The sequence below is a fragment of the Psittacula echo genome (genome assembly GCF_963264785.1).
Source record: "Psittacula echo genome assembly, chromosome: 4".
Lineage (NCBI taxonomy): Eukaryota > Metazoa > Chordata > Aves > Psittaciformes > Psittacidae > Psittacula > Psittacula echo.
Genome location: NC_137738.1, coordinates 40,210,431 through 40,227,365, shown reverse-complemented (window position 1 = coordinate 40,227,365; position 16,935 = coordinate 40,210,431). Strand labels below are relative to the sequence as shown.

The following is a 16,935-nucleotide window of genomic DNA, read 5'->3' as shown; positions in this document are numbered from 1 at the left end:
AGAAAGATCTCTAGAGGAACAAAATTATGACAACACTAACCTCAGAGGCTAAAAAAATAATCGTATTGATTTGAAATGAGAGAAAACTTTTGAGAAAAAGACAAAATGAAGAAAAACATTTTCAAATATCAATTAAACTAAAGTTTTCCATGACCAAACTTTAGAAACTAAACACAAATTAGTGGGACATTTCACCCAGACACGCAGGTTTTCCTTTGAAAAAAGCACACATTTACCTTTAATAATAGACTACAAGCTGAACAATAATAAACAGTAAGTCAGCTATTAATGTGGCAATGCTAAAAGTACACATTAAAATGAGTAATGGTAATGTTAACATGGTAATGCTAAAAATATGGGTAAAAGCCACACTGCCTTGTAAAACAAATTTTTACCCTGCCCTTCAAGTAACTTATATACTAGAGAAGTATATAAGGCAGGACTGTACATATATGGATATCGCCAAAGCAAACAAAATAGTTGAAAAAAGCAGTGCTGTTGCACAGATACACCTTTACCAAGAGACAGGCACACAAGACATTGAAAATCTGATTAAATATTGATAACAAAAGAAAAAAGAAAGAATTAAAAAAAGAAGGATTCTACCCACCAGGAAGCTTAGCTTTCCAATGCCTAAACACAGGCTGCAGGAGAAAGTAAAGCTGCTGTATGTCTCTGGACTTCAGCAACACACTCTTTGGCTCAAGAACTTACGTAGGAAAACTTAGTATCTGACCAAAACATGCTAAAAATCAGTTACTTAACAAAACTCATAGGACTTCCAGTGTTGCAGCCTGAGAAGGAATATATAATATTAAATCAGTCAGGATCTAAACCAAGCAGTGCCATAGCATCACTCAGACTCTCAGTTTTCTGATAGTCCTTAAATCTGTGTTACTAGTGTGGCAGGGTTTACTCCTAGATGCTATACTATACACTTGGGCATTTTTTTTGCCTGACTCCTCTCTACCCAGCACAGATGCATGTGGCTCAGATCAGACGTTTCAGCAGCCTTGGCCACCTAAACACTACTTCCATACCACTTTGAGAAAATGCAGCAGGCCAGAAGAAAAACATGCCACAAACTGGATCCTGTTTGTAGCCTGCTAGCTAGAGCCATGCTGGTCAAACTATCTACACATTTGTAACCAAAGAGGAGGCTGGGCAACAGCTGTATGACAGAGTAACCTCTATAACATGCTATGCATTGCTAATTCTGCCAGTTACATAGATAATTATGTACCAATTCTCCTCTTGCCCATTTTGTTTTCGTTATTCTTTTTTCTTATTATTTATTTATTAATTTATCCGGCATGTACAGCAACATACTCTAAATGCCTTGTCGGTCAAAAAATAGCATACTATCCATAACAGGTGGTCAAGGACGCTGAATTCTGGTCAGAGCAGCTCACTGCAGCTCTTTTAAATTATTTAAAGAACTGCTATAGCCTGCAAAGCAAAGCTGCAGTTGTAAACCCAACATCTCCTTCCCATATCAAAACTTTCTGTCAGGTCTTCTCCTTAAAATATATAATTGTTTTTGTTATTATCACCCTCTGTGGTGGAAGAAGACAAGCCCACTATGTTGGTGCGCATCTCCTGTAACCTGCACAGTGGCTTACTTGGAGACACCCGTAGCAAAACATTTTGTGCAGCTAGATTTAAACTTAACAATTTCTGACTGCTTTCCTCCCCCTATGTCTCTCCCATATCCTTCCTCATCAGTCTCTGTAAGCAGTCAAACCTAGTCGCATATCTATGGGCAGCCTCATTTTGACTGAAACCATCCTTTCCCTCTGAGAGTGAAAATGCTTGGCCAATTGCTCTTGAAACCATTCCCCACCTCCCATCTCATGTCAAAGCGCATGCCATTTTCAGCCCTCCAGAGACAGCCTGGCACATTCCCATGTGGCAGGCAGAAATCCATGCCTGTCAAGGTAATTGGTGTCCTTAACCTCTCACTTCTGACACTTCCTCGTAGGAGAAGCAGAAGTGGCAGCAGCTCTGTTTCAGTATCTTACCTATATGGATTCAGAGAGCATTGACAAAAACTCTTTGCCATGATGGTAGGAATTTGCAGTTATCTCCAGTTCCCATGTGAGCTAAACAACCACTAGCACAGGCTGTAAGTAACAGTCACATTGTCATACAATAGGCTAATACAGCTAAATACTTATATTTAACTAACAAGCATATTTTTAACTGTAGTTTGAGTGCCACAAAAACTCAGAACCATAATTTATTTGTGCTACAGATGTCAAAAATTAATGATGCCAGTAAATCAAACCTCAAAAAATGCTTACAATGGCCACCACACAGCTTCTCCACCTGTGAAAACAGAACCTTAACTGAAGAAGGAAATTTCTGCAAGCATGTCTTTCCACTTCCTACTTTTAGTGGAATATGGGGAGGGGGAGATTGGGAGCAGTATTTGGTGGTGGTTTTTTAAAGACATCTGAAGCTGGAAAATCCTCACATCAGCCAAGGGATGGACAGGTCCAAAAGATCAGCACCTGTCTGGGGCTATATGCACCACACAGCACAACCTTGCCACCAACTGACAACCAAAGCCAGGGTCTTTCTAAGGACAACCAGACTTTGAGATGTGGCCTCCTCTGCTCCCTTCAGCAAAAGCAGAAAGCTCTTGGGTTCCATGCACTTCCTACCCCTCTTTTCCAGTCACTTTATGTCCCTCAGTACCTTGACCATAAGACTGCCACTTGTCAGTGGTAGCAAAGCTCTGCCCTTTTGGGAAATGTTGGGCCTCTCAGGTGGGCTCCAAAGCACTCACCCACCTATACGTTTGCAGAGCGCTGACCCTGCCATCAAGAGAGAAGGGCACAGAGAATACCTCCCACCACTGACAGCCAGCAAGCTTCCAAATGGGAATGGCCAAAGTAATCCTGCTACTACATGTGGTGATTGACTTCTTTACAACGTCTGTGCAAAGAGCAGAGTCTCTGAACCGGCAAGAGGCCACCTCGCTGGTGTCAGTCCTCTCCCCAAGCCCCGGGTGGCGGAAGCCATACTACACTCACATGTGCTTAAAACCAGCTTCCTCAGAACCCAATTTACACATGCAGTTGGCTCACACACAGCCTATGGGTAACAGCAATAAAGCGGGTGTTGTGACACAGTAAGATGATACTCCACTGACTGCATGTAGAAAGGGCAAAGATTGATGGCGAGAGCACTTGTGAGACCATGGTATGAAGAAAGACTAAAAATAGAGAAGCATGTTTGAAGTTTTCTTTCCACTGTTTAACATTGCAGAGAGTAAGGTAGTGATGAGACTTCTCCGCATGCTTTCCACTGTTAAGGGATCTGCAAATGAGTTAAAAGTATCAACTTAAGTTTTACCTACAGAAGAGAAGGGGAAGAAAAATATTTTTTCCCATGTAGCTATTTCTGAGTGACAGATTTTTGTCAATCAATGTGACTTCCTCACCTATATGAGAGATATTAAAACACTGCCACATTTGCAGATACTAAGTACGTGTAGCAGTGACTCCTAGTATGCCTCCTTGGTTTCATCCACATGCATGGAAAGCCACAAGGGGAGTATGTGTCAGCCAAAATTAGCAGTGAGGAATTCCTGAGTCCTAACACTATGCCTTGCACCTCTAAAACACACACTTTGTTTGGTTTAAGATGCCTTTGAATAGTTGTGCCCATGTAGTCATGAGCACAAGTGGGGTTGTATACAGAGTCAGAAATTTCTAGGGCACATCAATGTCAGCAACATAACAGTCAGGAGGTCCTGTGACAGAAATTCAAGCTGTTAGAGCATAGCTACTCCCAGGAACTGAACTGAAGCATTTGCCCTGGAAAACTTTGTCAGGGAGAGGTCCTGCAAACTCTCTGGGTCTTCCATATGCATGGCTGGGAGATAGCAACGTAGCTTTTTGCAGCTGTGGGTTTCCCCTCACTACTTTAGAGCCTGAACCTCTAAAGCAAGCCCTGCTTGCCCTCTCACCCCTGCCCCAATGTGGGAGGATGCCCATGTCAGCTTCCAGCACTGCCTCCACAGCTTCCTCCTAGGACTGGAGTGGAAGGAGGCACATGTCCTGCAATGGTTACTCCAACTGTCCAAAGGGGTTTATGTCCTTTTCTTTTGCCCCAAGAAATTGTTTGCTTTCTTCTTGTGTTGTCTTTGTTCCATAAGCCATTTTAGAAGGAACACTGAGTCTTTCTGGAAGGCCAAAGCCTGCCAGCGCCTGATCCAGTGTTCAGGCCTGCTTGGATGGACTGCTTCCATGAATTTTTGCCTTCTTTGTTGAAGTGAATTTTTGCTCTAATGAAACACAATCAAAGTTCAAGACTATTTCCCTGCTCAACTGCTAAAATTTTCCACCTTCAAAAGACACCATGGAAGGCAGGCTGTCAACTAAATCAAACTGAAATTTGATACAGATGCACTAAAAGCACTCATAAGCTGAAACTGGGATTCATGGATTGTACACAGACAAGTCACCTAAATTGTCCATCATCTGTAAAGACATGTAAAGACATCATAAAGATATGAATAAATCACTGGGAATAGAAACTCACATGTAACCCCACTTAGACACTTCAGCGCAATAACTTATCAAAGTTGTAACCCACTGATTAAAACCACCTCCCACTATCTTTAGGTATCAGCCAGCACCCACTGCTAAATCACAGCTACAGGGACTTTTCCCAGAAACTGGCACTCAGAATGGCTCCTCAGAGATGCGGTAAGAGACAAGTTCAGATAGCAGATGGAGATCATGGGATGGTAACAAATGCTATCAGTACTTTACTGACATTTCATTAAAGAGCTATGTGAGGCCCCCATCTAACAGACTTCCTAAAGTTAAGAGGAAACAGAAGAAGAACTATAGTGATGAGGACAGCCAAATGAAAACATTAAACAGTAACTGGGATGTCAAATAGTTTGAAGTTGCTAGGCAGATGAAGCAAGTGCTCTAAAGATTTCTAAATCTAAACCTGCAACTGACGCTTGACATTATTGATCTCAATTATCATCGTTGGTATCAACTATCATTATCATTCAATAACCTCAAGCTTTTTTAAAAAGTACCATCATAAAATGTTTAATTATTATAAATTAAAAAGAAAATAATCTCAAAATTCATCAGAACATCTATAAATTAGTTCTCATAACACAGCTCAGTTGATCTGATTATAACCTTAAGGAATCACAGTTAAACAAAGCACAGAGGACTATTAAGGTCCATTTAACTTCTGAATTTGTGAATCAGCCAGGAAAGGAACCTGAGTCTTGCACTGTAGACCCTTGCCCTGTTAAATAAACTCTCCCCATTTGTAAAGTAAATGAATGTTAACATTTTTTAAAGGATATCTTGATATGCTTACAAGTTAAATGAGACATCCCAGAAGACAATTAGAACACAAGAAGGGAAACTGAAGGTCTGTTTTCCAAAGAATAGTAATGCAAAGCCAGCATAATGGAGAAAATCTGCACACATCCTAAACCCACATTTATGTTAACCTTATTAACCACATGATTCCCAGAGACTTATGGATGACTTTTATTATTCATATACAAAAAACAATGAAATGGCAGCTCATAGTAGTGGGTGTTTTGCAAGTAAAAACTTTTTAGAAGTGTCTTGTTTGCAAAACGGTCTTCTCATGAAACCACAAAAAATAGCAGCTACCTCCACACCTTAATTCGTGGGAGTGGTGAGAGCGGAAAAAGAGAGAGATTGCTATGTGGTTTGTAAAGCCTTCAGGTATAAAGGTCAGGGAGTACTAAAAGAACACTGTAAACTGACAAGCAATATTTAATAACAATGATACAATAAATTTTATAATGGTTGAATATTTCCAGGGACAAAAATGGAAATGGTCATAATAAGCAAACAAAATTTCAGAAACAGTGGTCTGACTGGAAATGCAGAAATTTGTTTGGCTTTAAGATTATAACCTCCGAATTTTTAATTTTCTTTGCAGAAATCCTAATAATTCTGAAAATAAATAAATTAATATACAAATAAATGTATCATCATCTTAAAACATTTAAATTTTTACAAAAAATTCGCAGCAAAAATTTCCTCTCTCCTGCCTCTCAGTCTTCAGACCTATTCCCCTCAGTTTTGCTGTTCACCCTCTAAAAACTTGCTGCTTTCCCTGAGCTGCTGGCCTGCCCTGTAGAGCTCCTCATTTGCTGCCAGTGACTAAAAGCAAGCCAGAGACCAGACGTGAACTTTGTTACTTTCTGAACTCCAAAAGGGCTCTATACATCCTCATTAACCAGAGACAAAACCTGCCTCTCCAGCTTCAGTACAGCCATGGGAGCAAAGTTTCATTCCTGGAGCCCTCGCTCACCACCAGTGCTCTTCAATGGTACACTCTGTACCTAACTACATCTTCCCCTTGCCTCCCTCTTCTCAAAAGAATAAAGTTTTCTGGAACAGAAGATTAACTTTCACCCTTTTATCTATGTTCATTCATATTTAGAAAGTGGGTAGAGGCTGTAAACAACACAGTTGAATGATTTATACTCTGCTGCAAGAAAAGGGAGGAGAAAAGCAGTGGCAGCTGGTCTTTTCAGCAATTTTGGAGCTCCCTCTAAAAGCAGCAGCTCTCCCTGATGTTTCTTTCCCACCCAGAGCTTGAAAAAAGCTCACTGTACATTTATAGACAGCCTATTTATCACTGCAGTATAACTCACCCTTTTGTGCTGTCCAAAGAGAGAGCTGACCTTAAAACACACACAAAGTCATGGCTATATATTTGTGCTGTCTTAATGTCTGCAGTCCCAGCCATAGGGTGAAGCTCTTTAGTTGCCTAACAAAGACAGTCCCTGCCCCAACAGGTTCCTACAATCTAGCTGTAAGCTAAGAACTGGATGCAAAGTACAGGTGAAAGAAACACAAGGCAATGATGACATTTTATTCCATGTCTTTCAACTATTTCGAAATGTGCTGAATGAAAGAAATTTATGAATGTTACCAGCAGAAATATGACCGTAGTGGTCATGCAGATAAGAAAAAACACACGTCACTATATTTAACCCTAGCTTTGCGCATTTCCTGTGAGGTTAGTTTACAAACAACTCCCTGCTCATGCCATAACATAATCAGTTTCCTTTCACCACATACGTAGTTAGTTAGGCTACTTCTGGTTGTTCATAACACAATGTATTCCCCTACTATACAGATGCAAAACATCTTTCTTTCAAAGCCCAGAATCCTTCTCATGTGCTCAGAAAAACAAGGTTTGCATTTTGTTTCTGCTTTTGTTTTGGTTTCATTGAAGAGTACTTATGATCAGAAGCTTAAAGCTTACATAGCAGGCAAAATATTTTTGTTTAAGATCATAGAGTTTCAGAAACAACATCATCTAAAACTATTTAGAGCACAAACAGAAACAAGAGCTTGCGTATACTTCCACCACTTTAGGATGCTGTAGGATGTTTCATATGGCTCACATCCAGGAAGAAAGAAGTCTGAAGGGAAAACTGAGTAGTGCTACTGCATCAGAAGAAAGAAGTCTGATTGACTTTAGGTATTTATTTATGGGTAGCCAGAACAGCTGTTTACACCTGTTTGGTAACATACCTACTGGTGTTCCTACATACCTCACCTCTCAACAGTCTTCGCTGCAGATTATAGTCCTGATTTTCAAACAGCAACTCCAGAAACTAAACAAAACACTGACGTTCTCCAGTACAGCTACTTGCAAATATATTATGGGTTCTCCAAGTGCAACATTTTCCCGCTCCAATTTATACTGCTGTAACTCTATTTAAACTTCACAGTCTTCAAGAAGGCCTCTTCGGTATGTCCTGAGATACTCAAGCACAACTTTGTTTTAGCTATCATATGCCTAAGGAGGTCAATCACAATTTGACACAGCTCTTCATTCATGGGTGAAAAAACAAGCAGTGAGAAAGTTCATCAGCTAAAAAGTATAACAAATACTTTATATAACTATATATATACACCTTTAATATATATAGTATATATATAGCAAAACCATAATATTTGTTTTGCAGGTAATTTAAATTGCTCATTCAAATTTTCTATAAGGATCAATCCCTATTCAGAAAGAGTAACATCTGTGCTAATCTATTGTTAAATGTTATTTAAAATCATAGCAAGAAAAATTTTGAAGAAAGAATGAACCTCACTCTGAATATCACTATTTTCCTTTAAATCTGAACTGAATGCCTTTTCTGTCTGTATCACAGCCTCTGCGGCTGGCCCCAGAGAGGGCCTGTTTCTAAATCATCACACTTTTAATGAGAAAACTAAACGCAAAGTGCCTAAAAATCATGCATCTATCACCTGCATTCTCTCTTTTGTGCTGGAAATTCAAGACAAATAAATTAAGTATGTCAGCAGTCTTTGTCACACAGACTAGACTTGCAAAACTGCAGTGCCTGTACATGAAGCTGAGGTATTGCTCCACAGCTTTAAAGTCACTGATACAGTACACTAACTTCTGGCCTTAATGCACTGAAGAAAAATATTAATTATGAGACCACACATCACTTCTCCTATACTAAGTGAAATAAAAGTGATGAGAAACCTCAGAAGAATGCCATCATTACAGACTGACGATTACAGCAGTGCCATAAAATCCAGGATGCTTTTACAAGAGGGACTGGTACATCCTCATACGTCACAGTTAACTTCTCAGTCACATTCAATAAACTTTCCATTGAAGCACATTGTAAAGTTTCTTATCTACAAAATACTCAAAAAGAGCAGCTCTACTAATTAAACAATTTCTTTTTGGTGGGTGCCAGAATTCTGTACTGTGGAACAGAGGTACTCTTGCAGAATAACCTATTCACTTGTAATTTACATTAGCAATGTAATGGTACCTTCCTCAGGCATGTAGGCTAGCAGCCATAGAAAAAGAGGTTGAAAACAGAAATTAAGGATAATGTGGGAACAAACATTATGGGATGCCTTACGTATATTGCGATTCCCATCTTATGAATCTGTGAGGAATTAACTTTCTCTAAGAGTTATGCTATCCAGCAACCCAATGCACAAACAGCTATGCTTTTACTAACATATCACAAGTACTGACAACGCACACACACTGCAGTCTTCAGAACTGTCTTTTTAATTAATAGCCTAAAACAGACAGAGACATCCTCTAACCGCAACACCAGAAGGCAGGAAACCGGGAACAATAAAATTCCGATACTGATTTCCTCTTAAAAGGGCTTCCCTTAATCACTGGTGTCACAAGACGTATCTAGGTCCAATATTTCCCCTTACAAGGCTTCCCCCACCCCCACAAGGAGTATGTAACTTCGACAGGACAGACATGCTCACCTTAGATGAAGCTTTCCATTCCAGAAGCCTGCCTTCCTGCTGAGTTGTTTTAGAAGATTTCAACAAAAGCATTCCCCCAGGCTTTTTTGAGAAAGGATGCCCTTTTTCACTTGTGTTGACAAATTTTAGTGACTTTTTCTCCTCAAGAAGAGAAGCACTCCCAGGCTGACTAGCAGGGACGGGAACCATACCCTCCAGTAGGAGCAGTAGCAGATAGGAACATAATGGAGACTTTGTTTCTGAGAAGACATCTTTTGCTGCTTTTGTGCAAGTGTCCCCATATTTGACCATATCGGGGAGAAGAAACTCCTCAAATACACATATCCCCAACAGCAACTTTTAGCAATGGTCCCTTGGATGTTCAGGTCACGTTTCAAAAGGTCTTTAACCACAATTGTCATTCTCAGATGCTACCAATTACAGTGGTTAAGATCTGCTCTCTTGGAGCAAGAGCAGGGAAAAGATAGCTCCTGAGTCTTAGTGATCCTCTGCAGACCTTACACAGTATGAAGAAGTAGGCTGTGCAGTAGGCAGAGGAGACACAAAGGAATCCTACAGAAAGATGGGAAGGAAAAAGCAGGAACAAAGGTTGGTGGACACCAGAAGATGGAGACTGAATGTTAGCACAACTTAAGAAGCCAAAAAGGTTATGAATGGCAATGAAAATGTCAGACTCACAAGAGAACTATGGAAAGAGATCTGGAGTCAACAGAGACAAAGAACATGAGAAAAACTAAAAAGTGAGGAAATAAGACAATATGGACTGACAGGGGATGAGGATGGGATTTACTGAGAGAAGACTTAGGATGGGCAGGAAGACCGTAGGCACAAGATTGAGCAGAGGAGAATGGAACTTTCTGAGTAAAAAGGCTTGAATGAGAAGCCCTAAATATAAAAAGAGAAGGCTAGGGGCAAAAGTTCTAGAGATGAGATAGGACAGACACTTCAACTAGCCCAGTAGGGGTGGTTTAAAGAAATGTCACATTTGAAGTGAAAGGGTAAAGGAACTCATTCATGTAAAACAAGTCATCCAGAATCTTGGAGTCCAAGATTCCTGAAGTTCAGCCTCTGTTTACATCAAATATTTGTGAAATACACCGACAACACATGCTTCACTTCCCTCTAGTTACTTTATATATGCCCATGACTTTTCACTGGTATTATTTTACTGATAGGAGTTCTTATATCAAATGACTGAGATTCATGCAGTGATCTAGATGTTCTCAATGGGCTAATACCACTATGAGAGTCTGTGTAATGCAACATGAGAGATGCATGCACTATAACAGTGCATTTGCATTATTCCTTCATTTTGCAAAGCTGAAACACAAATGTGGATGTCTTTTTCTACATTTACAAGCATTTGTACGATTTACAAATAAGGGTTTCTGACTGCTATGAATCACAATATCAAAACATATTTTTATTATAAACTCATAGAAAAAAACCAAAATGCTATTTCAGCAAGTGACTCTAATTGAAGTTCATGCTTATTCTAACTAAATTACTACTTGAAAAAGCCAGGCTAGCTCCTGAAGAGGAGAAGGTCTGCAGGTTCTGCCCTGGCCAGTACACCTGTCAGTATGACACAAGCAGGAAGCAGGGTATCCGATTTCTCATCACAAACTTGCCCAAAACACGCTTCAAGCTGTACTAATTCAAATTTTTAATTATGCTTTACAGATCATCTGATAAAACATGCCAAACAATGGAAAAGTTTGCTCTATCTTTGTTACAATGCTTGCCTGAGCAAGAATCACAACAGCATGCCTCAAAACATTCATAATTCAACTGTTCTTCCAGGTCACAGAAAAAGTGGCTGTACTGGCTAGAAAAGCAGTTGTTTTTAAAGCTTAACCTCAGGCAAAGGGAGCCAAATATCGCCTGTACAGCCTCCTCTCACCCACCCTGAGCCCATTAAATACTTCTTATCAGCAGTTAAAAAGAAAGCTGAAGAAACTCAGCAGGTCTCCAGTATCACCTAAAGATCATATAAACCGTATCCCAGAAGCTGATTTCTACCTCTTTCTACCAACTTGGCACTGTTAAGATCAAAGACCACCCAGATAGTCAAGGCATTATAAGTTATGCCTTTTTAGTTTTTTATTTACTTATTAATGTCCCAACAGCATTAGGTCAATAAAGGCATAAAAAAAATGGTGAAATTCTGTTTCCCCCATTTACACCATAGTCCTTTATGCCAAGCATAACTCTACATGTTCTAAGGATAGCAGGCTGAAAGGACACTGTCCAACACTGTACTATGCTAGGCTGACTCTTAATGAGCTGCCTTTGGATAAGATGAATAGTACCAGGATACTGCATTCAGTTTCACACCATTCATGTTACTAGGTCATTTGTGTACAGCTGCGTATGTTCTTTACATTTGTCTACAGCTAATTCTGGAAACCAGCCCCAGGCACACAATGGACAAGCAGGTAATCAAGAATAGTGAGTATGGATTCACCAAGGGGAAGTTTACAACATGATAACCTTCTACAATAAAATGACTGGCTTGGCAGATGAGTAGAGACCAGTGGATATTGTCTACCTTGACTTTAGCAAGGCTTTTGTCTCCCATAAGATCGTTACATACAAACTGATGAAGTATGGCTTGGATAAGTAGACAGTGAGGTTGACTGAAAACTGGCTGAACAGATAAGTCCTGAGGGTGGTGATCAAAGACACAAAATCTAGTTGGAGGCAAGTATCTAGTGGCATACCACAGGGATTATACTGGGTCCAGTCTCGGTTTATTCGTTAATGATCTGGATGATGGGAAAGAGTGTGCATATATTAAAATAAATTAAAAACAAACAAACAAACAAAACCAAAACAAAAAAACCCCACCCAAAACCAAAAAAAAAACCACAAAAAGCAAACCCACAAAACCAAAAAGAAAACCCAAACCAAGAACACATGACTGTGCATCACAGACAAACATGCTTTACTTTACACTGGAAATTTAGAGTGGATTTATGAACATGAGTTTTGACAGCCTTTCAGCTGAAGCTCTAGAACCTGTTTTAAAGTGCTAGAAACAATGAGAACACGTTCTAAGTATGTTTCTGTTGTCTACAGAGAAGGCAGCATCAGGAAATCTCCACTACCAGGGGAAAAAAGCCCCATAGACTAGATCTGTACTGACAGTTCTCAGTTGGGGTTAGAGAGTGATTAAAATAGTACCTATTAATTTCTCCCTTTTTGTTCTTATGATGTCTCTTTAGCTTTTAGCGCTTTGCACCTGGGTAGTTTTGTTTTCTTCCTTCCTCACTCCCTCCACCAAAAAAAAAACCCTCCCCAAACAAAAAAAAACCCCACCTCTCTACTATTTTTAGTCTCTGTACATAAGCTACTGTATTGCAGTCAAATGCAAAACTCACTAGAGAGCTCCAGTTCCAACCAATTTTGTACTCCCTTTAACTTTCCGCTTCCTGGGTTTTCTCTCATTTCCTCATATTGTTTTCCCTCTAATTATTTTCTCTCTCTGGTTCATTTGCTTATGCTTTCCTTCACCAGTTCTCTTCTTCATGTATCTCCTCAGTTCCCACACACTTCTGGGGCAGCAGTTGTCCTTTGACCTTTCCCCAGTTCTCCTTTTCCCATTCTCATCCGATTTCCTAACTAGCTGCCAAAATCTGACCCATGTTTATCTGGAAAATAAGACAGATCAAGCTGCTTCCCTTCATCTTAATTTGGCTCAGCCCCAGTCTTCTGGCTGCCAAACTAAACTGCCTCAAGTCATAGAGGCCCAGATAATCAAATCCCATAAGGCTACAGCACTGCTACAGATGTGTGTGGAGTCTTTCCATTCTTCTCATAACCCCCACTCTGGGTTAGGTAAATCACTGCAGTATTGCTAAGGTAACTTGTAGAAAAAACAATCCTGAGAAACATATAAAATGGGCTCCTCCCTAATGTGCTTCCAGTCACACCTCCCTTCCCTGAAGCCAAGCAAAAAACATACTACACAGGCTGAAGTAGCTGGTTCCTCATTGTCCTCAACCATCTGGGAAGGAGCTCCTTTGAAGCCCTTGGATCCTCAATACCTACCTAAGAAAAGCCCCACTGTCAACCACTCCATCTCTCAAATAGGCTGCCTAGTGCCACACAAAGCTTTCAAGATTCACTATTTACTAGTTGCTGCATGAAATACGCTTGAGCATTTCACAAGTAAATTCCTCCAGTTCTTTCATAACTTCAAGTGCATTTGCCTCATTTAATCTACAAGTACTGTAGTGATGCCTAAGTTATTTCTAGTAAGCATTTATTGGCCTTCCTCATTGTAAACGGAAAATCTGTTTCTAGGTATTAATAATAGTTTCCAGGTTCTCAAGTTGTTCAGTTTGCAGTGTAGCAGGATGAGTGAGGGCTAAAATTTCTAAAACAGTGGAGGTCATGCCTAGTGAGCAGTGACTATGCTCAGAAGCTGGCTTGCTTCTGTAGTATATTACAACCTTAAACACTCCAGAATGAAACTTAGGCAACAGTGGAATGTAGTGAAACAGCATCAGCTATAGAAACCAATGAAGTCTTGCAGAAAAAGCCTTCTTTTTGAGAAGTTGGGGGGGGGTGGGGGAGGGGTGGGGGATGCTCATGTTTCATCACAACATGCATTTTTGTTATCAAAGCCTGAGCGCTTCTTCTATGCTTATTGTTTGGGGGACCAGGCAGGTTGGAAATGCAGGTGGATAGATTGTCTCCAGCTGACTTATATTTTCTTTTGCAGGCAACTTCATACAGCTACCTAAAGGTATACATTCTATAAGCAGCACATTAAACTTGTGCCTTCAAAGAAATCCTTCCTTTGTACATAGACTTCCTTTAAGTACATAGACACAAACAACAGACAAGGGACTTAATTGTCATCTTCAAAAACACAAAAGAACATGACACTGATGGCACAGTTGCAAGTGCATGGAATAAGAAGAGCAACCCACAGAAGGATTCATCCATATTTTTCCCTGTACTAGAAAGAAGAAATGGAAAATACTGTTAGGCTGGAGATCGGACTAAAATCTCATTGCTGCTAATAAATGCTACACACATTTAATACTAATTCTGAATTGGTGATATTAATAAAGAAAACATAATTCCTTCATATAACATGCAATAGTGTTTGCATGCCATATTCAATACTGCATGCCAAGGGCATCGAGCTAACAGGCAGCAGCTGTGAGCTGCATGAAAGGGAGGGAGAAAAAGGCAGGAAAAAACTTGCAAAGCTAGGATTTGGGGTGGAAGGGAGGGAAAGAATCAATAGAGTGAGACCCTTCAAACAAAGCATTTGAATGCTTTAAATTTACTGTTAGGGTGGTGAGGCACTGGAATGGGTTGCCCAGGGAGGTTGTGAATGCTCCATCCTTGGCGGTGTTCAAGGCCAGGTTGGACGAGGCCTTGGGTGACATGGTTTAGTGTGGGGTGTCCCTGCCCATGGCAGGGGCATTGGAACTAGATGATCTTAAGGTTCATTCCAACCCTAACTATTCTATGATTCTATGACTCTATGAAATGGGCAAACATGATGTCTGCTGTTTGCTTCTTGCTATGCATTCTAGGAAAGAGAACAGTGTACTTTTTTGTTGTTTGTTTGTAAATAAATGTTATTGCAAAGAGTTTAACACTCTGCTCACTGCTGCTGTCAACTGTAGGACGGTTGGGGTTTTTATTTTGGTATTCATGAACACATAGTAACAGCTTATATATATCTAACCAATTAAAAACTAGAAACACACAAGAACAATGTTACACTAATTCATAAAGACCAGCAGGTGCCAATTCCATTTTCAGGTCCATCTTTCCAGCTGTGAAATCAAAGAATGTGAAAAATAGCATTCTGGAACATTTAACATTATCCTAACCAAGACTCTTACCTTGACAATGCTTTTTAGATCTTGCACATACATTCTTTCCGTCTCCAGAATCTCCTGGACAACTCTGTCTACATAGAGGAGCTTGGGACTGGTGGGCTCTGTGACCAGGGACATTGCACAGTTTTTGCTTGCTCCTTTTGGTTCTGCTTTCCTTGGCATGCTTAGCCTTTTTTCAAGGCCTTCCTCAGGATCCTCTTGCTCCGCAGAGTTTTTGCGTGGTTTGTTGCTGGAAAATCGCCTGGCTGGGACCAGTTCTAGCTTGATGGCACCTGCTTCTTTATCCTGGTTGAACAAGCCCAAGTGGCTGTTTGAAACCAAGGTCATTCTGCTTCCAAAGGAGCAGTGGCTGTCCCTGGAGGAAGCAGAGGAGGAAGTGGAACTAAAGCTGACAGGACGGTCACTGTCTGACAGATCCATGGTTTTTTTTTCACAGTAGCGGAAAGGTCTGTTCTCCTTGTGCAAATCTTCCCCTTTTGTCTTGGCATCAAGGGCTTCTGTCACAGCTGGTAAATCATCAAGAGGTAAGTGGAAGTCATCTGAAACATAAAGAGAAGATGGGGTTTACTGCTGCTGCCCCACATAACAGGAAAGTTGACAACAGATACTTCTAAAGCTTTTTCAGTGAAAACTGCCACAACCTTATTTTAACTTAAAGGCAACCAGAATAATGCAATTTTGGGGTCACTGTGGCTCTAATGCTTTTTAGGTGGTGGGGATCCCCCACTGGGGGCTACAATACAGGCACTGCATGTGTCCAGCTCACATGTATGTCTCTGACATGTCCTTCTTGTGCCAGCGTGCTGGGTTTGGTGCTGGTACATGCACTGCTCAGGCCCAGCATAGGAGAGAACTAAGACTCAAAGATTTTTCCCTAAGGCTAAGAAAAAAACATCTGTCAGAAGCAGTCCCTGCTATTTCCAAACTAAGCATTAACCCTGGTTTGGAGGCTTTGGAAAACTCTGGAATCTAACAGTGATTCCAGACAGTGTCTTTCATTTTTAATACTGTAAGGATGACAGTTAAACAAAACCTAAAAGCAATTACCAATTACCAGCACTGTGGCTTGTAGAGAACACTAGAACTGGAATGATTTCCCCATAAAAATAATGTAGTTTCTGAAAAAAAAAAAAAAAAGGTAAAAATAAAATAATTAAAAAAAAAAAATAAAAGAGTTCCCGCAGGAAGGAGTGCTGCCAGTATTTTCTACTGGGAAAATAAGTCATTCTAAAACTGTTCAGCTTTAGTCAGAAAATTACCCCCTGCTGAACTGACCCAAAGTTGTTTGTCAGATCAGTGCAACACCAACATAAGATGTCTATCTTCCTGTCGGCATTTCAATTCTACTTCTTTTTCATTGCCAAAATGCCCTACAGGACGCTGTCCATGATGCAATGCAGGTTTCTTTCTGGCCAAGTTGTGTGTGATGCACCACGAGAAGGTGCAAAAGCAGCTGCAGGTAAATTCAATACTTCAAGGTCTCATGTCAGTAAGAACAGTCCACCCTAAACATCTTGCCTCAAACAACTCAATTTAAAAATGTCTGTCCCCTGAAAAAGGGAAACTTGGCACAATTTAGGAAGAAAAGCAACACTGAAACTACCCACACAGTGGTAGCTTAGTCCTTATTTTACTCCAGCAACAACCTCATTTTTCAAAAGTTACACTGGCAATTATAGCTCCAGACAGCAGTTTCAGTAAAGAAACCATAAAGCCAGTAAGCTGCAAATTGAACCCGCCCAACCTTTAAGGTGGCCCTT

The 16,935-nt window shown here is 40.3% G+C and overlaps 1 protein-coding gene across 2 annotated transcripts in view; it reads right to left on the bottom strand.

Annotated features, from left to right (window-relative positions):
• Positions 1–15,714, bottom strand: part of PLEKHG1 (pleckstrin homology and RhoGEF domain containing G1) — a gene marked incomplete at its 3' end in the record, with an annotated part of 49,504 nt that extends 33,790 nt beyond the window's left edge. For both annotated transcript variants that reach the window (XM_080615778.1, XM_080615779.1), the window contains exon 1: positions 15,179–15,714. In XM_080615778.1, the coding sequence (XP_080471904.1) occupies positions 15,179–15,595 (417 nt within the window). In that variant the 5' untranslated portion in view covers positions 15,596–15,714. The remainder of the gene's footprint in view (positions 1–15,178) is intronic.
• Between the last annotated feature and the right edge of the window lie 1,221 nt (positions 15,715–16,935).